The sequence below is a fragment of the Malaclemys terrapin genome, chromosome 22 (genome assembly GCF_027887155.1).
Source record: "Malaclemys terrapin pileata isolate rMalTer1 chromosome 22, rMalTer1.hap1, whole genome shotgun sequence".
Lineage (NCBI taxonomy): Eukaryota > Metazoa > Chordata > Testudines > Emydidae > Malaclemys > Malaclemys terrapin.
This window is the reverse complement of record NC_071526.1, coordinates 1,632,224-1,654,750: the sequence shown is the minus strand read 5'-3', so window position 1 is coordinate 1,654,750 and position 22,527 is coordinate 1,632,224. Positions and strand designations below refer to the sequence as shown.

The 22,527-nt window shown below is 45.5% G+C and overlaps 1 protein-coding gene across 2 annotated transcripts; it reads right to left on the bottom strand.

Annotated features, from left to right (window-relative positions):
- Window positions 1-14: 14 nt before the first annotated feature.
- Window positions 15-18,349, bottom strand: DNAJC8 (DnaJ heat shock protein family (Hsp40) member C8). 2 transcript variants are annotated; one of them, XM_054011626.1, is made up of 9 exons: window positions 18,243-18,349; window positions 16,052-16,153; window positions 14,529-14,585; window positions 13,360-13,426; window positions 9,551-9,645; window positions 8,400-8,471; window positions 6,132-6,223; window positions 5,326-5,401; window positions 15-803 (listed from the first exon to the last, which is right to left on the bottom strand). In XM_054011626.1, exons 1-9 carry the CDS (start codon window positions 18,309-18,311, stop codon window positions 681-683), a joined length of 753 nt encoding a protein of 250 aa, XP_053867601.1. In that variant the 5' UTR covers window positions 18,312-18,349; the 3' UTR covers window positions 15-680. The 2 variants fall into 2 exon arrangements, with proteins under 2 accessions (XP_053867601.1, XP_053867602.1); XM_054011627.1 differs by lacking the exon at window positions 14,529-14,585.
- Between the last annotated feature and the right edge of the window lie 4,178 nt (window positions 18,350-22,527).

Genomic DNA, 22,527 nt, shown 5'->3' with positions numbered 1-22,527 from the left:
GAGCAAGAATCAAACAACTTGGGTAAAAATTTATTTTACATACAGAACAGAGTATCTTCTTTACAGAAGGTGACTAGCAAGTCTGAGATTCCCAGAGCTCTGAACTGGAGAGCCAGGAGATTGCAGTTTAAGAATCAGACACAGGGGGTGGCTTTCAGCACCACGCACTTTGGTGGGGAACTGCAGAAGGTTTAACTGCACAACTCCAAGTCAGGCTCAAGCCCCCCCACACTCCACACCCGTGTCAGGCTGGCAAATGACCCTTGGCTGGTAGAGATCTTTCCAAAGTTTGACTCGCTGAGAAGGACGAGGCCTGGGAAGATGCCAGGCACCATTTCAAGCATCTTGTTTAATTCGACTCTCACAAAACTATACATGAAGATGGTGGAACAACACAATCTCTGTGAAGTACAAAACATTAAATTACGGGGCTGCAAACAAACAGGACAGCAACAACAGCAGGACCCTCCTAGGCCAGTTATTCTATGAGCAGCTGGTTCATGACTGATTTTATATCACGATCCTAATTCAAATGTACAGAGTACAAAAAATACTTTGACCAATATTCAATTGTACCGGAACCAAGCAATCTACTAAAAAGCAATTACTCTAGAGGCCAATAAGTCCTTAAAAGCAGGGAGGGGCTGAGGAGACTTGCTCGTGCATAGCTGCCGCCAGACTCATTCGCGCTGCTCCATTTTTACTTTGGGAGGTCTCAGAAAGGTCCTGTTTTTTTTTTCTTTCTTCCCTTTTGTATTTGCCTGGAAGTTTCTCCAGCTGTCCACACGGCCATCCCGACTCTCCTGAGCAGGACAAAGGAGGAGGAAGGGTTAACAAGAGCCAAGAATAGGTCACCTCTACCAACTCCAGCAGATTGCTGGCATTTTCCTTTTTGCCCAGCAGAGGGCACTCCCCACGGAGATCCCCTAGCACAGTGGTCCCCAAACTGTGGGGTGCACCCCCTAAAGGGGGCACAGAGGAACTTTCAAGGGGCACCAGGGGGGTCCTCGGCCAGCCCACACAGGAAGTGGGGAGGGAGCACCACCTGGCCCCGCTCTCAGCCCCAGCTCCTGACCACAGCTTCCGAGTGGGGTGTGGACCAGGTAACCAGGGGAGGGGTGCAACTGAAAAAGTTTGGGGACCACTGCCCTATCAAGAGTGTAGATGACTGCCAGCTCCTGGAAGGCCACTGGACAGCAGACAGGGACTGAGAAGAGCAGCTGAACAAGAATATGACCAAGAGTAGTTGCTGGATGGTTTCCAATCCCCCCAGTGCAAGAGAAGTATGTTGGTGTCTTGCTCTAGCAGAGACTAGCCAGGGTTTGCAGCAGTAATTGGGGCCATCAAATCCTCATTAGCACAAAGCAAACAAGAAACCTCACTTCCCATCTCTGCCTTAAGTCACCGATTAATCAGCCAAGAACCAAGCCTCTGAGTCCTAGGTCACAGCTCTCAGCCTTTCCCCACCTTCCACCCCACATCCCAGTAAAGCCTGTGTGCCTATGCTGCAGCATTAACCTCCACCCCAGCCACCACTTCTTCCTTTTTTCACACCACTCCCTTCCTGAGCCATCCCCATGACAGAGGTGTGGCAGAAGAAGGGCTCTCAGCAGTATGTTTTACTCTCCTCCTCCACCAGCTCTAGGACATAACTGGAAGGGGGGTCAGCCTCAAGGGGGCACCCCACAGACCTTGCTCCTATCAGTCGACAGGCTGAAGGCCCCAGACAGTGGGACAGAACAAGGAGTGTCCTGGTGGGTGGGTGTTTCCCTCACATCATCTGAGCAGCACGCAGAACAAGCACAGAGTCTGCCCCAATGTGCTGACTATAGCCTCTGGGCCCTCCTGAACCAAGGCAGGTCTAGACACAGATTTTGTACCAATTTAAATATTTCAATTCAGGGACGACTTTTTAACCCCAACAGTTAAATCAGAGCAGCCTCCTAGGGTGGCCAGTTATCCTGGTACGAAGAGACTTAAACCAGTATAACTCATTTCCACACATTTAGGGGAATGAGCTATATCGCAGTAGGACATCTTCATACCTGAATATCTGCACCCACCCTAGGGGGTTGACCTGATTTAACTAGACCAGTTTCTACAGATATTTAAACTAGTACCAAACAGTGTGCGCAGACTAACGCTAACACGTTGGGCCTCAGGCTGAAAACTCTGTGCATCCTCGCACTGCAGCGGACCCAGCTCCCTGCTTGGGAAAAGCTGCACAACAGCTTCCATTCTAGGCCCCTAATTCACATACTCTCAACTGGGGCAAACTTTCCAGGCTTGGAATCTGTGTGAACGAGAATTTTCAGAGGGTGCATGAGCATGGTGGGATGTTCTGACCTGCTTGTTCTTCATAGCGATCACTGTAAATGGCTGAACTCTCAAGCCAGGCCTAAATAGCCCCCACTGAGCCACACATGCCAACTTTAACAATAATTGTTGTAAAATAAAGCTGTGAGCATTTGGAAATGCAGGAGGGAGCACACAATAGAAAGCCCCTTGGGGTGGAAACAGACAGTACAGCTGATCCAGACCAACTCAGAATACAAGGAGGACCACAGAGAGGGACCAAAGTACCAAAAAGAGACATTAGGGAAAGGGCCACAAGTATCAAGCTGTCAATTCCACAGCCCCACCCCCCAGTCTCAGTTAGAGATGGTGACCTGCACAGAAGGGGCGACTGTACCTGTTGTTGCTAATATCCAAAAAGGATTCAGAGCTTTTTAAAAGCATTTTTTCCTCCTGCTTTTAATCCTACCAATATCCAAAATGTCTAGACTTTCTTCCCAATTTGGGCTGGGGACTCTGCTGACCCATAATTGAATAGGTGAAGAGAGCTGAATCTTGAGCAAAGAGCTTTTCTCACAAATGTCTGAGGGATGTCTGAATTAAATGGTTTAAACAAAACCAGAGTTTTCAACTGTCTGAATAAAAATCCCTTCTTTCAATTATTCAGTTGCATTTCTGTTATATTGGTGATGTCAGAGCCTTCTCAGTTCTACAGGTGCCCCTAGAACTAAATTCACATGACAATCTGAATTTTGGACATAAAAACACAGCAGGAAAAGTTAAGAGAACTTTCAGGCCAGTCAAAGAGACAACTCTCCAGGGCTCCTCCTTTGCAGGTCATCTCAAAATGTCTCGGCCAAACCCTGCCAAATGCCCTGTAGGATGTAGTAAGATGAAGCCCTGAAACATAAACCCTTGGTATCAGAGGCCTGGCATAAGGCCTGAGGCCTGAATCAAAGGAATGGTCAAGACTTCGCTAACATAAAGCAAAGTTAAGCGGTGAGCCAGAGGCAGGCCCTGCTCCCAGAAGTTGGCAAGAAGGCGGTTGTTAATTGCATGTATACACATACCTAAAGGGTATCAAGCACTAATAGTATAAACAGGTTCCAGGATGGCACCAGAACAGTCCAGTATGAACACACTCCACAGAGATAAGACGGAACAGCCTGACCCATCCTAAACAACAGGATCAAAAGGATAATATGATGGATAGACTTGTTGGTTCGAACCAACATGTACCAGGAGAGAGGCAGCATCCCAACTCACAGAGGGATTGTACCTCAATGCATCAGGAGTGATGTGTAACTTGTTTGTATCTGTGTAGAAGAATGCATCCCTGGGGCGGTGTCTTTGTCCGGCCTAGGGGGCAGTGGAGTGTCCCACCACTGACTGAGCTGTGTCCACTGTCAGGTGGCACATATTCGTAGTATATGTCTGCAGGAAACTATTACTGTGTTTCATTTGACAATAAACCTGGCCGGATGCCTTCGGACCTTATTGGAATCTGTGGTCATTGGGGGTTCTCTCGGGGTCTGCTGTGCCAGCGATCTGCAGAGCTGGGGCAGCACACAGGGAGAACACACACACACACCACTGACTGTTATCATCACTGAACAGAGCAGAGCACCACACCGGTGGTGTCTGACGACATAGGAAACCATCTCTCACTGTCCAGGGACAGACAAGGCACTAACTGATCCTTTCCTTTCCTGACTCCTAGAATTCTAGGAAGCAGACTCAGACTGGAGCACGAGGCAGCAGAGAGGAAAGCAAGACGTACATGAACAAACACTAGCGAGTCAGATGGAGACGCAGCAGGAGCATTACTAGAAAAATGAATCCATTCTAAAATACAAACCTGGGTCCAGTTTACATATAAAATGCAGTTATTGTCTGGAATGCTACTGAATAAACATGGTTCTTCCTACTCTGGAGACTTGCTCCCTATGTGAAGCTACTGGCTTCAGTAACACAAAATGAGGTTAAATTACCCGGCAGAGTCTCACAGCTCTGGGAGGGAAGCTGGATTCCCCTTTGGCTCTCAGGCCAGAATGGTTCACTACATTCTGATTGCCAAACTTTTGTTGTTGGTGTTGATGCACATGCCAGAAAGAGCCTCGAGTGACCAGAAGGAGCGTATACCACTGGCTGCCAGAAAGAGCTTTTTATTTGTGAACTCAGCGGGTTTGAAATGGAGTCAGAGGACTCTCTGGGTGCCATTCTCAGGGTCACTTTCCAGGTCCAAATCTCATCTGAAGCAAAAACATTTATCTTGCAGCACTGAGAACTCAGAGGAGAATCTCTCCTAGAAACAAGAAACCTGAAACAACCTCAGCAAGGGTCTCCCCTCCAACAACACACAGAGACTCTCACCAAGAATTCACATGCTCTTCTGTCTCTAAACCTTCTCTCCCAGCTAGAGAGGGGTATGTGGGGGGGTGTCAATTAGTCCAGTTCCCAACATTAGCACACCTAGAGGGGCGCTCTACCTCTGCCCCCATTTGGTCTTTGATTCTCTGCGCCTCTGGCAATCTCAGCAAATTGAGATGGCAATTTTTGTGATGTGAGCACCTGACCACCTGAAACTAGCCTGGGACCCACCGACTAGTTCCACACTGGTTGTTGAACAGCCATCAGAGGTTAACTGTTATTGGTCACCAATGACCTGGGCTCAGAGGCAACCCAATCTCCTGACTTGGGGTAGATATCTGTCGGTGACCTGGAGGTGAAAGACACTGGACTGCAATTCACCAGACACCTACTCTCAGAAGGGGCAGGGATCACATCCTTTCCCTTGGCAGTGAGACACCCTTCAGTACTCATGAGACACGCAAGGGTCTGGTTCCTGCCCATCAATAAGGCAGCAAGGTTCCTATAGGATCCTTCACTAAAATGTGCCTACTTGGAGTGCCTCGTGCTTTTAGTGGATGGGATGATCTTCCTTGTTCTTCGTGTACATGCTCTGCACCCTACCCAAGAGCGGATATGACTCCCTAAATGCAGGTAGCAACTGGTTATGCTGCAGATTACCTCAAAGTTCTTCTGCCATTCTCGCTCTCGCTTGGCTTTCTCTTGAGCCTCGATTTCCTCCTCTCTCTGTCGCTTCCTGTACAAGAGGCCATAAAGCAATAATTATGGACCCACCAACATCTACATTAAAAAGACACACAAAACCCCTCACCACAGAGACATCTGCTCTGATTGCAAAGGGGAGACTAACTGCTTATCAGAACAGATGGATGAAATACTCACTTCTAAGCATCTAGTAGAAGAAAAGTGCAACCGAAGGTAGCATTATTGATACAAGACCCTACTTGCAAACCATACAGATGAAAATTTATATATATTTATTTATTTATTTGGTGACATCCATATCCTGGTGTCTCACCAGTCAGTTTTTATATGGTCTAGTGTGTATGTGTGTGTGTGTATATATATATATATATATATATATATACACACACACACACACACACACACATATACACACACACACACACACACACAAGACCATATAAAAAACTGACTGGTGAGCCACCAGGATATGGATGTCACCAAATGACAACACAACACCCAAAAGATTTCAAGCACGTAATTAACATTAGGAATTTAGCCCTTTGCACACTACTTGCATACAAACATAGGTGCCAATTTATTTAATTGTTTCTCTGGGAAATGCCAGTATCCTCAGTTTAAAATAACATTGTCTTTACAAACCAAGTCTCCACACCGTAAATTTACACACACAGAATTCTGCAGTCATGACATTATTTCTTCTCAGTAAACCTGAAAAAAGATCCTCATTCACACACACGGAACTCCGGTGTTGCTCATACCTTTCATGCATCTCTTTAGCTTCTCTCTCTTTCCTTTTAATTTCCAGTTCAGCAAAGAGCTTCATTGTCTGTTTGTACACAGCCTGTTTGAACTGTAAGCAACAGAACTTTATTTCAACAACAATGTATCGTAATGTGGTTACATAAGCCTCTGTTTTACACTAGCCCTAGTCTAGTCTACAGTCTAGCATCCAGGGGTTATTAGGGACAAGTAAGAAGCTCCAAATGAGACCCATAGTCAAAGGGCATTAATCATAATGTGGTGTGGCACAAAAGCTCAACTCTTGGCATCCAAGTTAATGCATTTCCATTGACCCCCACAGGAGCTGACAGGTCAGCAGGCCACTCCAGCCTTCCCTTGCTAGGGGGACAATTACCCTTTACCTCAGGATCCAAGTTACCAGCAACTGCAGAGCCAGAGGAACGGGATAATGCTGCACAGAAACACTCTGGTCACACAGCCTATTGGGTATGGTTGGCTGGAGTGAAGAAGTGCACCCCATTTCAGTTCTGCCATTGGTGGGGAAAGCATGCGGGGGGGGGGGGGGGGGGAGGGTATTGCCCCACAATGCCACTCTGCCCAAAATCCCTACCCAGCACCTCCTTCCACAGCAGTATCACCCAAGGTCAAAATCCTGTACCTTTTGGAGGCCCACAAGAAATAATTTTAATGCTCAAAAAATTGTATTGCTCTCTTATTTACAAGGCAGCCAGCCTTACTAGCAACCCAAACTAATGGGGGGCAGGGAGGAGTCATCTCACATTATGGCCTGCATCAGAAAAGAGCTGTGTTAGCCTGCCATAGTCTTTTTTCCCACTTGCTATTACTAAAGCAGAGTCGGAATCAAAGCTCACTGACAAGCCCTGCTACCCTTCTGTTGAGTCCTGCAATGTAGCCTTGACTGCTGCTATGGAAAGGACATGAGATCACTACCCAGGTATTATGGGCTTCACCGCAAAATCATTCTACACTAAAAAAACATGCTGAAAAATGGGAAACCTGGATTTAAATAGAAGAACCTTTAATAACCAACATACATAACAAGGAACTTCTAGAAACAAATGGAAAGTAAACAATGGTACTTCACTAAGGCCTCTTTATTAGCTGTCAACAGAAAGTCCCTTTGTAAGAACAAAAGACAAACTAGAAGAACATCCTTTAGTTTCTAAATACCTATTGAAACATACGCTCTTCCAAGTCACAGACAAGTGTTTCTGTATCATTGTAGAAATAAAAACTGCTTAATAGTCACAGATTCCAAGGTCAGAAAGGACCACTATGCTCACCTAGTTGACCTCTAGTCTGGAGTCATTGTGGATAGTTCTCTGAAAACATCCACTTAATGTGCAGCAGCAGTCAAAAAAGCTAACGATGTTAGGAACTATTCGAACAGAAATAGATAATAAGACAAAAAACATCATAACACACTATATAAATCCATGGTATGCCCCCACCTTGAATACTGAATGGAGTTCTTGTTGCCCCATCTCAAAGAACAGATATTAGAATTGGAAACAGTATAGACACAAAAATGTTTAGAAGAACAGCTTCCATACAAGGAGGGATTAAAAAGCCTGGGACTGTTCAGCTTAGAAAAGAGATGACTAAGGGCTGATATGATAGAGGTCTTCAAAATCATGAATGGTAAGTGAATGAGGATGTGTTATTTATCCCTTCACATAACACAACTAGGGTCACTGGATAAAATGAACAACCAGCAGGCTTAAAACTAACAAAATGAAGTACTTCTTCACACAACGCACATTTGCCATGGGATGTTGTGAAGGCCAAAGTATAACTGGGTTAAAAAAAGAATTAGATAAGTTCATGGAGGATAGGTCCATCAATGGCTGTTAGCCAAGATGGTCACAGATGCAATCCCTGGGTACGTCTATACTTACCTCCAGGTCTGGCGGTAAGTAATCGATCTTCTGGGATCGATTTATCGCGTCTTGTCTAGACGCGATAAATCGATCCCGGAAGTGCTCGCCGTCGACGGGGGAGCCTGCCTGCCACGTGTGGAACTAAGATACTTCGACTTCAGCTACGTTATTCATGTAGCTGAAGTTGCGTATATTAATTCGAAGTGGGGGGTTAGTATGGACCAGCCCCCTGTTCCAGGTGTCCCTAAAACTTCAAGTGCCAGAAACTGGGATGGGACGACTGGGAAGGGATCACTCAAAACTGCATAGGGCCAAGAACAGATTCCTCTTTGACTTTCAGCCCCTTTAAACAGTCCCAAAAATATCTGCTCTCATGCAACTTACTACTTCCGGATCATCCTCCTCTACGTTGGTTGGCTTTCCTTCCTTCTTTAACAACTTCTTTTTTTCTTTCACCTAAAGAGCGTCATACATCAGAACAAAAAGAGCATTTTATTAGTGTTAGGTTAGTGGTGTCCAGCTGATTCTTTAACCCCGACACACCCACGTAACTAGGTGTTTTGCATAGAGACCTTAACCTGGATTTGTGTTTTACATTACATCCAAGTGTTAAGTATCAGAGGGATAGCCGTGTTAGTTTGTATCCACAAACACAACGAAGAGTACGGTAGCATCTTAAAGACTAACAGATTTATTTGGGCATAAGCTTTCATGGGTAAAAAAACCCACTTCTGCAGATGCATGGAGTGAAAATTACAGATACAGGCATAAATATATATTGGCACATCAAGAAAAGGGAGTTACCTTACAAGTGGAGAACCAGTGTTGAAGGCCAATATATATTTATGCCTGCATCTAATTTTCACTCCATGCATCTGAAGAAGTGGATTTTTTTACCCAAGAAAGCTTATGCCCAAATAAATCTGTTAGTCTTTAAGGTGCCACTGGACTCCTCACTATCCAAGTGTTGTGGCTCTAGATATAGATATAGATAGATAGATACACACACACTTACTTTGTACCAGTCTACTGAGAAGTTTGCCACAATCGCTAGCAGAACAGGTGAGTTTCTTGGTTTAGAGAGCCCCTGCATTTCCCCTTATCAGCCTGTTTCTCCAGTTTAGTGTGTGTATGACTAAGCCTACCTTTCAGCTTCCTCCCGCACTTTACAGGGCTTCTTCCCAAAACCCACCTGCCCCACTACACATCCAGTTCTAACCACCCTCTACCTCCCTGTATTTGTTCAGTATCATTCATTCATAGAGTTTAAGGCCAAATGGGAACATTAGACCATCTAGTCTGACCTTGAGTATATCGCAGGCCATTACATTTTACCCAGTTACCCCTGTATTGAGCCCAATTACTTGAGTTTAAGTTCATTCTCGCTCATGCAACTGGACTGTAGCTCCTTGGGGCACAGATCTGTTCTGGGTTTTGGACAGCTCACCTATTCTGCCTTTAGCATATACTGTGCTGTACAACTAAATGACAACAATTCTCTAAGCACCAAGGGCTGTTACACATGAAGTACTTACAGTATGTTCCACATATTCTTTCCCTGCCTGTATCACATCCAAGGCCCTCTTCTTTTGCTCCTGGTCCAGTAGCAACTTGTATGCTTTGTCCACAGCTAACAAGAACATAAGAACATAAGACTGGCCATACCGGGTCAGATCAAAGGTCCATCTAGCCCAGTATCCTGTCTTCCAACAGTGGCCAATGCCAGGTGCCCCAGAGGGAATGACCAGAACAGGGAATCATCAAGTGATCCATCCCCATCGCCCATGCCCATCTTCTGGCAAACAGAGGCTAGGGATACCATCCCTTCCCATCCTGGCTAATAGCCACTCATGGACCTATCCTCCATGAACTTATCTAGTTCTTTTTTTAACTCTGTTATAGTCTTGGCCTTCATAATATCTCTGGCAAAGAGTTTCACAGGTTGACTGTGCATTGTATGAAAAAATACTTTCTTGTGTTTGTTTTAAACCTGCGGCCTATTAATTTCATTTAGTGACCCCTAGTTCTTGTGCTATGAGGAGTAAATAACACTTCCTTATTTACTTTCTCCATACCAGTCATGATTTTATAGACCTCAAACATATCCCCCCTTAGTCGTCTCTTTTCCAAGCTGAAAAGTCCCAGCTCATATGGCAGTCCTTCCATGTCCCTAATCATTTTTGCTGCCCTTCTCTGAATCTTTTCCAATTCCAATATATCTTTTTTGAGATGGGGCGACCACATCTGCATGCAGTATTCAAGATGTGGGCGTACCATGGATTTATATAGAGGCAATATATTTTCTGTCGTATTATCTATCCCTTTCTTAATGATTCCCAACTTCTGTTCGCCTTTTTGACGGCCGCTGCACATTGAGTGGATATTTTCAGAGAACTATCAACAATGACTCCAAGATCTCTTTCTTGAGTGGCAACGTCATTTTAGATGTATAGTTGAGATCTGAAAGTTGAGATTATGTTTTCCAATGTGCATTACTTTGCATTTATCAACATTGAATGTCACCTGCCATTCTGTTGCCCAGTCACCCAGTTTTGAGAGATCCTTTTGTAGCGCTTCGCAGTCTGCCTGGGACTTAACTATCTTGAGTTGTTTTGTATCATCTGCAAATTTTGCCACCTCACTGTTTACCCCTTTTCCCAGATCATTTATGAGTATCTTGCACAGAACTGAGCACAGTACAGACCCCTGGGGGACACCACTATTTACCTCTCTCCATTCTGAAAACTGACCATTTATTCCTACCCTTTGTTTCCTATCTTTTAACCAGTTACCAATCCATGAGAGGACTTTTCCTCTTATCTCATGACAGCTTCCTTTGCTTAAGAGCCTTTGGTGAGGAACCTTGTCAAAGGCTTTCTGAAAATCTAAAGTTTCAGAGTAACAGCCGTGTTAGTCTGTATCCGCATCTGTATACTTTGCTGAAAATCTAAGTACACTATATCCACTGGATCCCCCTTGTCCACGTGCTCAGGGAACCCCTCAAAGAATTCCAGTAGATTGGTGAGGCATGATTTCCCTTTACAAAAACCATGTTGACTCTTCCCCAACAAATTATGTTCATCTATGTGCTGACAATTTTGTTCTTTACTATAGTTTCAACCAGTTTCCTGGTACTGAAGTCAGGCCTGTAATTGCCAGGATCATCTCTGGAGCCCTTTTTAAAAACTGGCATCACATTAGCTATCCTCCAGTCATTTGGTACTGGAGCTGATTTAAATGATAGGTCACAGACTACAGTTAGTAGTTCTGCAACATCACATTTGAGTTCCTTCAGAACTCTTGGGTGAATACCATCTAGCCCTGGTGACTTATTACTGTTTAGTTTACCAATTTGTTCCAAAACCTCCTCTAATGACACCTCAATCTGGGAAAGTTTCTCAGATTTGTCACCTAAAAAGAGTGGCTCAAGTTTGGCAATCTCCCTCACATCCTCAACCATGAAGACCGATGCAAAGAATTCATTTAGTTTTTCCGCAATGGCCTTCTCGTCCTTGAGTGCTCCTTTAGCTTCAAGATTGTCCAGTGGCCCCACTGGTTGTTTAGCAGACTTCCTGCTTCTGATGTACTTAAAAAAAAAATTGCTATTACTTTGAGTCTTTGGCTAGCCATTCTTCAAATTCTTTTTTGGCCTTCCTAATTATATTTTTATACTTCATTTGCAAGAGTTTATGCTCCTTTCTATCTTCCTCACTAGGATTTAACTTCCACTTTTTAAAGGATGCCTTTTTGCCTCTCACTGCTTCTTTTACTTCGTTGTTTAGCCACAGTGGCACTTTTTTGGTTCTCTACGTTTTTTTAATTTGTGGTATATATTTAAGTTGAGCCTCTATTATGGTGTCTTTTAAAAGTTTCCATGCAGCTTGCAGGGATTTCACTTTTTGCGCTGTACCTTTTAATTTCTGTTTCACTAACCTCCTCATTTTTGTGCAGTCTCCCTTTCTGAAATTAAATGCTACAGTGTTGGGCTGCTGTGGTGTTTTCCCTGCCACAAAGATGTTACATTGAATTATATTTTTTCACTATTACCAAGTGGCCCAGCTATATTCACCTCTTGGACCAGATCCTGTGCTCCACTTAGGACTAAATCAAGAATTGCCTCTCCTCTTGTGGATTCCAGGACTAGCTGCTCCAAGAAGCAGTCATTTAAGGTGTCAAAAAACTTCATCTCTGCATCCTGTCCTGAAGTGATAGGTACCCAGTCAATATGGGGATAGTTGAAATCTCCATTAATATTGAGTTTTTTATTTTAATAGCTTCTCTAATGTCCCTGAGCATTTCAAAGTCACTATCACCATCCTAGTCAGGTGCTCGGTAGTATATACCTACTTCTATATTCTTATTATTAGAGCATGGAATTACTATCCATAGAGATTCTATGGTACAGTTTGGTTCATTTAAGATTTTTACTTCATTTGATTCTACGCTTTCTTTCACATATAGTGCCACTCCCCCACCAGCATGACCTGTTCTGTCCTTCCGATATATTTTGTACCCTGGTATTACTGTGTCCCATTGATTATCCTCATTCCACCAAGTTTTTCTGTGATGTCTATCATATCAATACCCTCATTTAATACGAGGCACTCTAGTTCACCCATCTTATTATTTAGACTTCTAGCATTTATATATAAGCACTTTAAAAAGTGTCACTTTTTAGCTGTCTGCCATTACATGATGTAATGGAATGGAACTTTAATTCATTTGACAAAAAACACATTCACAAAACACTATGAGTCTAAGCTACTACGTGACTTTTGTAGACTGTTTCCAGGGATCTCCTAGGTCAGTCACAACTTGACTAGCTAGAAGAAATATCAATACAGACTCCAATGGCAAAGACCTTCCTTGGGCCACATTTAGGATTCATTAGGCTTGAAATGGTCAGTCCCAGTAAGTGGTGGGGTTTTAGAGCATCAGGCAGTTAGTTTTATACTGCATGACTCCTACTGGCTTTAGTGCAAAGTGTGTGGCTAAAACCCACAAAACATTGCCCTACACACAGTGCACATGTTTTTCTGCTCCAGTTAGAAAAGTCCCACTAGATCTATATGCCACTTGAGTTTCAATTTGTCTATTATCAGACTGTAACAAAGCAACTGCTGCCACCTAGAGGAATTCTGCAGCTGTAAGAGAAAGTATTAATACTGAATAGCTGTATTTCTCTCTCTCCAAACGCACCTGCACTCAAGGCCCAGTTTGCAGTCCCTCACCATCCAGGGAAGAGAACAAGTTCTCCCCTGATCTAATAAATTAAAGCATCAAAACCAGCTAAGGAGAAACACCAGTACAGTACCACCATAGGTGACACTGTCAGGGATATTACCTTCAAAGGCCTTCTGGGCTCTTTCAGCATCATCTTGATTTTTGTCAGGATGTACCAATATGGATAACTACAAAGAACGAGAAAGACTGCAAGATTAGAATAGTTTTTACAGATAATGGATATTTCATAGATGCCTCCATGGAAAAAAGCACTCTTTCTGAAGCGACATCCGACAGGAGAAAAGCATCAGCTAAAAAGACACCACACTGCTTATATAGCACAGGATTCTCTCCTAGTGAAGAGAAAGTTGACTCAATGGAGTTTCCCCACTTAGTGTAGTATCAGTAAAGGTCTGAAGAGGACATTCTAACCAGTGGCAGCTTTAGGGCTAAATTTTAGGTGGGCATCATAATTCCACAGATCCACAAGGGCTCAATAAAAGCACTTCTGACAGAACGCTCAGTCCTTTGCTTATCTGATCACAGTGTAGAACAAACACCCTTCCTTAAATCCCACTGTTCCAGAGGCCTCTGTCCACTGCCTAGCTCAAAACTCTGCTGCATACAGATATGGTCTGCTCCTCAGTGAGGTTATTTCTAGGGCACAGGATATTTCAGTTGAAAGGCCTGAACTCCCTCACTATGCAAGGGATGCAAAGTGCAGAGAATTAAGATCAGCAAGTCACAGACATTGAAAAATAACTCAGGGCCTCCTGACTCCCAACCCCATGCTCATTTCCTCAAGCCATAGGAGTATTTGGGGAAGATGCAATGCAACAGTTGGGAGTAGAATCCCCTTCACAACATCCTGCTCTCCCACAATACCGGGAAGTTCCCTGGCAGGATAAGAGAGTTGTTCTGCAAAAGTCAAGTGCTCACTGGACTCCTTAGCTACACATACAATCTATCATTAGGGGCAGGGTCATGGACTTTGCTAACATAAATATGCACTGGGCACTTCAACACTCTCTTGGTCAAACCAAGACCAGTTTCTCCTCAGACCAGGCCACGCACTGCTCTGCAGCAAAGGCTATTTCCCCACCAATATGCAGCCTTCATACCTCAGCCATTACAGATAGCAAGAGCTGCTCCAAAAAAGTGCAAGGGCTAGTCCCTAATGGGCATTCTCCTTATGCTCATACACAGCTGACCCAACTTTGCTCAAGTTCTCAAGGTCCCTTCAGAGACATTCAGTACTACCACAGCTAGACCAACACAATGGCCACATACCTGCCGGAACCTCTTCTTTATTTCTTCATCTGTGACATCAGGATCCATCTGTAGTACCTAGAAGTACCCACAGCAGAGAGAGTTTCATGACAGGCACCAATTGTCAGGTTCCCTGTGGCCCAGCCCTGTAACACCTGTTTTACTGGCATACAGGAACAAAAAGTCAGAGGGGGCGTGGCTGGAGCATGTTGCTGTTCCAGTCTCCAGCTGGCCCCAGTATCTCAGTGATGCAAAGGTGCCAGGAAGCCACCTTTAGCTGCTAACTCCAATTTCAGCCCTGCAGTACAGCTCAACTTGTCTGGAATAGAAAATCGGAGCTGGTAGTATTTAGTGAAATACAGGTTAAGTCATTTTTAACAACCTGTTTCCTGCCCAAAATTACTAACATCACTTTTGATTATTGATCTGATTGAATACCTATGACAGTCTCTACCATTAATACTGTTTGTTTAATTTACGCATTTTTCTCATCTTGAAATGAGAACAGATGGTGAGTTTCACTGCCTGGTTCTTGAGTGACACCCTTGTGGTCCAGAGTCTGGAAGTTTGTCCGAGGAAGTGCCCATTAGGATGTATCTGAATTTAGGAAATTTCTCTTCTGAACTGGTCTGCTGAATGAAAGATCTGGGGAACTTCTGTGCTAGCTCAACTCTTGAGTCTATAGGCACTGCAGCAGATGATGTTAATTAAAGAAATTGGAAATTAACTTTAATTCCAGAAAGAAAAACCCATGTAGCTATTGGATTTCACAGGGTTTTCTGAAAAAATGTGTCCACTTTCTAACCAAGTGTCAGGATTCTGTGCAGAACTATTCTGTGCAGAACTATTCTGCAGACTCACCCTGGCAGACAGAGCAATTGGGCTCCTCTTTAGCTCAAACTCAGGAACATAGAAGGCTGAGAGTTTCTCAGGCTAGAGACAGGAACAGGAGATCCTGCACAAAGGCACCATCAGAAGAGCCAGCACAGGCTATGTTTGTTATATGTACAGTACAGCTTCAAGGCTTTGCTACAGCATGAATGCATGATGCACTGAGCGCAAGGGGGCACACCCTCATTTCACATACCTTGATGATCCTCTAAAGTGCCACAGGTAACTGACCTGAATTTGCTTACTGCCCTGCAAATTACATAAAACTTTATTCCAAGAAGCAATCTGTGCTAAAGCTTTGCTTCAGACGTCCAAAATAAAATGCACAAGCAGTAAATACCAATGCAGTCGAGTCTGATAAGACCAGAAGCTGGTGAGACAGTCATGTTATACCCTCACCCAAAAGATGCCAGCCATAAACCTGCCAAGTCTCCCAGTGACACAGCATACCAGTGAAACCTGCCAACAGGAGGTGCATGTTCAACTTGTGCCTCCTATTGGCTGAGCAGGGAGCGTGAGAACACAGTCTGTCTGATCAACTCTTGCTATCCGGGACTATGCCTGGACGTATTTTTCAATTGTTATTAAATATCCAGTAGGTAGACAAGGATCTCTAAGTAGGAGTCAATAAGAAGGAGAGGGTTCATACTTACTTCAAATGGATTCAGGTTGAAATAGGAGGATCCAGGTCGGGTCAGTCTCTCAATCTGGTTTTTTGGCGTTAAAACAGAGTCACGCTTTTCGATCTGCTTCACCTGGAGAGGACACTTCATTAACTGAGTGATCACCACATAATTAGTTGTATTCTTGTATGACCACCATGACAGAGGGTTTCATTCAAAGGCAACCTACACAACATCCCACCCAGACTCAGGTCTGCAGCCATCAGCTCAGCGGGGACTTTCCTTGCTCAGGTATTTGCTGAGCTCACTTTATTCTTTTGCTGCATAATGCTATAGAACAATGCTCTCTCTTCACCTTCTCTATCCTCTCAGCCACAACAGTCCAGATACTGGTTTTGCTTCTTCCTGCACTAACCTGTTCAGCAGCTGTGCCCTAAACCCTGTACCATCTGATTCCTGACATCCTAACAATGCTGCTCACCTTCAGCCTTCACCATTCTCTAAGCTATATAAACTGCCCCTTAAAGTCTTATCTACACACAAACCTTCATGGGTTTAACTAGAGGTGTGGTTTTAAACTGATTTAATTAAGCTGGCACAAATGTGTGTGCAGATTTACTTATTTAAGAGTGGACTAATTTTGGTTCATCTTACTATTTTTTTCTTCACCATAGGATTAAGCTAAACTGAAATAAGAGCATCCACATACATACATTGGTTCAAATGAACCAGTTTAAAAGTCAATTTATGTTAAATGAGCACAACATAAGAACGGCCATACCCGGTCAGACCAAAGGTCCATCTAGCCCAGCATCCTGTTTTCTCACCATGGCCAATGCCAGGTGCTTCAGAGGGAATGAACAGAACAGGTAATCAAGTGATCCATCCCAACACCCATTCTCAGCTTCTAGCAAACAGTGGCTAAGGACACCACTCATATGTAGACAGCGGTCATGTTAAACTGGTGCAAGTTTATGTGAAGCTAAAGCTTAACAGTCAGGAAAAGGAAAAGAAAATCCTCTGCACTTGTGTGGGATGGCAGATTGTCTAAGAGGCCAAGTGATGAGGTGGATCAGGTTCAGCAATGGTGCAGTGCTTGGCGTGCACACACACAAAGCTGCTTTCAGTGTAGGTATAATGAAAAAGGGGAGCTGTCTGAAGTGTACAATTCCCACTGAGTGTGATCCTCAAAATACAGCGTACAGTATGTACAACTAAAATATTGCACATTAGGATCCCCTTCATTTGCAACAAGAGTAGTGAGATGAGCCCCTCTTGACAAGGAAGGGAAAGACCCCTCACCGGTAGCTTTGGTTAAGCCTGAAACTTTTAGGTCACCTTGAGAGCTCGGAACAGAGATTCAGCACCTTCATCTGTCCTCATTTACACTCTTCACTCGGCTACCCTGGAACCTGTATTCTGCTGGTTTATCTCCTGCTTTGTTACAGTGGCCAGTATGCACTAGACTCTAATAAACGCCTTATACAGTATCATGTTCCTCTGACATAGGTAACTTGTTAATTACCTTCCTTTGGGGTTTTTTTTTGGGGGGGGGGGGGGGGGAGATGAAGTAGCATAAAGATGTAGTCCACTTTAAAAAGAACCATTTCTTAGGAAAAAAGTAAGTGGTGCATTTGGGCTGCAGGTTGGTCTCACTAGCTGAATCACTGTAGATAAATGTGTAGTCGGATATTTGCTGCCATTGACACTAATGTTGCCTCTCTCCACCTTGTTTCTTTTCTAGGGGTCTGTCTTTATGAACAAAGTCTGGGAGAAGGTAAGGAGAAGCTTCCCACAGTGACTCCAGCCTCATCCTCTGCAGAATCCAGGTTTGCATTGAAAAGCAATTTTAGGATGCAGGAGCCTGAAGTCAGAGGCCCAGGCCTGCGCCCAGGTACCCGAACATCGCGGCTGATAGTCAGAAGCGCCCCTCAGCCAGCAGCACCCCGCCGGCAGTGGGGGCGGGGCTGACAGAAACCACGAGCCCTGCCCCTGCGCCGCTGCCGGGCGCACCGCCCGGGGGAGGGGGGCCCTGGCGAGCCCAGCTCGCGGTTCGCAGCGGCTCTGCAGGGCTCGGGGCAGCTGCCCAACTGCCCCAGCGGCGGCTGGTCCGGGAGGAGAGGCACGGCCCGGGCAGAGCCTCGGCAGCCCAGACGCTACGAGAGGGGCCACCCCAGGCCCAAGCGCGGCCGCCCAGCCCGGAGAGCCCGCGCGCAGGTACCTCGCTGTAGAAGGTGAGAAACGCCTCCTCGGCGGTGCCCCCCGCCCCGCGCTCCCCCGGAGCCGCCATCGCCCGTGACACGGTGACCCCCACGTGACACAGACACCGTGCCCAACAGGGGCCGGCACCCGTCACGTGATCGGAGCTCAGTTCTACGCAAAGAGGCCCCGCCCTAGCCAGGCCCCGCCTCCTGCTCGCTGCTGGGGGAGGGTGAAAGGCCCCGCCCCAGCCTAAGGCCCGCCCGCGCTGGCTCCGCCATGATCCCGCGGGGGGGGCAGTGATCTCCCTACACCCCCCCCCGAATTTCCCCAACCCGCCCAGCTTTGTGAACTAGTTACCTGCCAATTTAGTGACTGGAAATTTGAATTGAAATTGAAACATTGATACACACTTTAAAAGCATATACAGTGTATGATACAATCCGTGTAGCTGAAAAAGTATCATTGATTTGAAAAGTATGAACGTAGACTAGCTTCCCTATACGGCGGTTGTTTTCTAGGACAATGTCAGTGCATTCATTCCGGTGATGCTGGCCAATCTAATCATTTCAAATGATGATTTGTAACAAAGTTTAAATGAGCGCTCCCTGACAGCTAGTGATGAGCTGGGGCTGGGGGGAAAGGCTTCAGGCCAGATTGTATTTACAGTCACACCTAATCAGGGCTGGTGCAACCCTATGCGAACTAGGCGGCCGCCTAGGGCGCTTAGTGGTTGAGGGCACCTAAAAGCCTGCTCAGGGGAGGAGGTAGAGTAGAGGTGAGCTGGGATGCGGGGAGGGCCGCCTGCAGTAACCGGGGGGGTGCACAGGGGAACTGCTCCCCGCCCCAGATCACCTCCACTCTGCCTCCTCCGCTGAGCACACAGACCCCGCTCTAATTCTCCTCCAATCGGCGCCGCAAGCCTGGGAGGGGAGGAGAATTAGAGCGGTGCCGGCACACTCAGCGGAGGAGGCGGAGCGGAGGTGAGCTGGGGCGGGCTCCCCGGGCGGGGTTAGCTTCCGCGGGGGGGGCTCCCCAGGCGGGGTTAGCCGCTGCAGAGGGGGGGTACCCGGGTGGCAGGCTGGGTTAGCTGCCACGGCGGGTGAGGTTAGCTGCCACGGAGGGGCTCCTCTGGTAGGGGGGCGTGGTTAGCTGCTGCAGGGGGGTGGGGTTAGCTGGGTGGGGGGATGGCACAAGGTGGAAGTTTTGCCTAGGGCACGAAACTTCCTTGCACCGGCCCTGCACCTAATACCTAGGTATCCAGCAAACAGAGCTGTGTTGCCCAAGTGATAGATTTTGGCTGGGGTTGGGTTACAAATCATTTGAAAGGGCGGGGGGAATGAAATATTGTTGTTCTTATTGTATGAGTAAAAGGCAGTAGAACTGTACTTAGCCTCAGAGTAACAGCCGTGTTAGTCTGTATCCGCAAAAAGAAGAACAGGAGTACTTGTGGCACCTTAGAGACTAACAAATTTATTAGAGCATAAGCTTTCGTGGACTACAGCCCACTTCTTCGGATGCATATAGAATGGAACATATAATGAGGAGATATATATACACACATACAGAGAGCATAAACAGGTGGGAGTTGTCTTACTAACTCTGAGAGGCCAATTAATTAAGAGAAAAAAAAAAAAAAAAAAAAAACTTTTGAAGTGATAATCAAGCTAGCCGAGTACAGACAGTGTGATAAGAAGTGTGAGAGTACTTACAAGGGGAGATAGTCAACGTTTGTAATGGCTCAGCCATTCCCAGTCCTTATTCAAACCGGAGTTGATTGTGTCTAGTTTGCATATCAATTCTAGCTCTGCAGTCTCTCTTTGGAGTCTGTTTTTGAAGTTTTTCTGTTGTAATATAGCCACCCGCAGGTCTGTCACTGAATGACCAGACAGGTTAAAGTGTTCTCCCACTGGTTTTTGAGTATTTTGATTCCTGATGTCAGATTTGTGTCCATTAATTCTTTTGCGTAGAGACTGTCCGGTTTGGCCAATGTACATGGCAGAGGGGCATTGCTGGCACATGATGGCATAGATCACATTGGTAGATGTGCAGGTGAACGAGCCCCTGATGGTATGGCTGATGTGATTAGGTCCTATGATGATGTCACTTGAATAGATATGTGTACTTAGCCTGTGCTGATTGAGGGCATCAAGAGAGAGGGTGGGGACCTGTCCCTCTCCACTGTTTAAAGACAGAGCTGATTAGGCTCCATAGATAGTCTTTTGTTCTGTTAAGTGACCACTGCAGCTGAAATCACTGAGAATCAGGGCTAAGTGCTTAGTCCTGCTGTGGGACAGTGTTTCTGTGGAAGGGACGGCCCAGACTGCACTAGCAGCAAGCTTCCCCCACTGAGAGCTGGTGGAACCTCAAGAGACCAACTCGCAGAGGTCACAGTGGTGGCAGCAGAAGGTGACGGCGCAGGGCCATTGGCAACAGAGTGGTGGAGCGAACGGTAGCACAACAAACAGCAGTGGCCAGAGCGAACAATGAGCAGCTGGAGGAACGAGCAAGGTGCCTTCTTACCCCCCACCTGTGAGGTGTACTCATGTGAAAGCACCTCCGAACTCTGAGTCTCCACTGACCAAGGACAACACTGGTGAGCGCGGTGCGGTGGAGGGAAAAGTGAGGGGCACGTTAAATAAACATTTGTTTGTTGGACTATATTTTAGTGACTTTGCTCCAGAACGCTAGATTTGTGACTGGGAATGGAAACTTATATAAATGTTTCCTAGTAGGCCAAGATTTTTAAAATGCATTATTTGCCAAGGTTGTTATCTCACCTCGTTGCTATCTTGAGAGGTCATTATGTTGGGGAGTTTCTGTACTAAACATTTTTATTATTATAATTAATTTTTACATAAGAATGGTCATACTGGGGCAGACCAATGGTCCATATAGCCCAGGACCTTGTCTTCTGACAGTGGTCAAGGCCAGGTGCTTCAGAGGGAATGAACAGAACAGGTTAAGTGATCTATCCCCTGTTGCCCATTCCCAGCTTCTGGCAAACAGGCTAGGGATACTCAGAGCATGGTGTTGCATCCCTCCCTATCCTGGCTAATAGCCACTGATGGACCTATTCTCCAGGAATTTATCTAGTTCTCTTTTAATCCTGTTATAGTTTTGGTCTTCACAGCATCCCCTGACAAAGAGTTCCACAGGTTGAATTTATGTTGTGTGAAGAAGTACTTCCTTTTGTTTTTTTTTAAAAACCTGCCACCTATTAATTTCATTGGGTGACTACAAGTTCTTATGTTATGTGAAGGATTAAATAACATTTCCTTATTCACTTTCTTCACACCAGTCAAGATTTTATAGACCTCTATCATATCCCCCCTTAGTCGTCTCTTTTCTAAGCTGAAAATTCCTAGTCATTTTAATTTCTCCTCCTGTTCCATACCCCTAATCATTTTAGTTGCCCATCTCTGTACCTTTTCCAATTCCAATATATCTTTTGGGGGATGGGGTGACCAGATCTGCACACAGTATTCAAGGTGTGCACATACCATGGATTTATATAGAGGCAATATGATATTTTCTGTCTTATTATCTATCCCTTTCTTATTGATTCCCAACATTCTGTTTGCTTTTTTGACTGCCGCTGCACATTGACTGGATGTTTTCAGAGGGCTGTGTTGGTGAGTATCTGAGTGTCTGTTGCGGGGACAGTTTGTCAGTTTGATCATGTGCTTGATTGTTTGTTTGAAAAGTGTGAATTGGGAGTGCTTTGTTCCAGGTGGGCCTGACTGTTATAAAAAGGCAGTCAGCAGCGAACCAGCTGAGCAGCGAACAGCGGAGGCTAACAGAGGCAGTTTGCCTGGGGAGATCCCACTGAGACTTCCATCTTGTGGGCTTCTCTGAGTAGTTACTGCAACAGCTGAGGAAGCTCTTAAAAGGAAGGTAATATGGATGGCAAGCGTTCAGCTGTTGTAACCTGCACAGGTTGTGCCATGTTTGTCTTTCTTCCACAGGACAGAAGCAACTTTGTCTGTACAAAGTGCAAGCTGGTCTCCATATTGGAAGAGAAGGTTCGAGGTCTGGAGAAACAAGTGTTGACCCTGTGTTGCATAAGAGAAAATGAAGATTTCCTGGAGAGACATCAGGATATGCTTCTATGGGCACAACTTTCTGAAGAATCAGAGCAGGCTGTGCAGCGGGGACAGAGGGACGGTGAAGAACTTTGGCAGCAGAAAAAGAAAGAAGAGCAGCCGTGTGCCAGCAATGGAGATACAGGTGAGCAACCGTTTCACGTTCTCTCCACAGATACTAATGCGAAGAGTGGACTAGATGATACAACTGAGGGAAGGGAG

Bases quoted from the DNA above. Each gene is read 5' to 3' on its own strand.
- DNAJC8 (XM_054011626.1), bottom strand. From the start codon at position 18,311: ATGGCGGCTCCGGGGGAGCGCGGGGCGGGGGGCACCGCCGAGGAGGCG. The intron at 9,646-13,359 runs GTAATATCCCTG...TGTTCTTGTTAG, and splicing joins AGCCCAGAAGGCCTTTGAAG to CTGTGGACAAAGCATACAAG. The intron at 8,472-9,550 runs GTAAGTACTTCA...GACGCTCTTTAG, and splicing joins AAGAATATGTGGAACATACT to GTGAAAGAAAAAAAGAAGTT.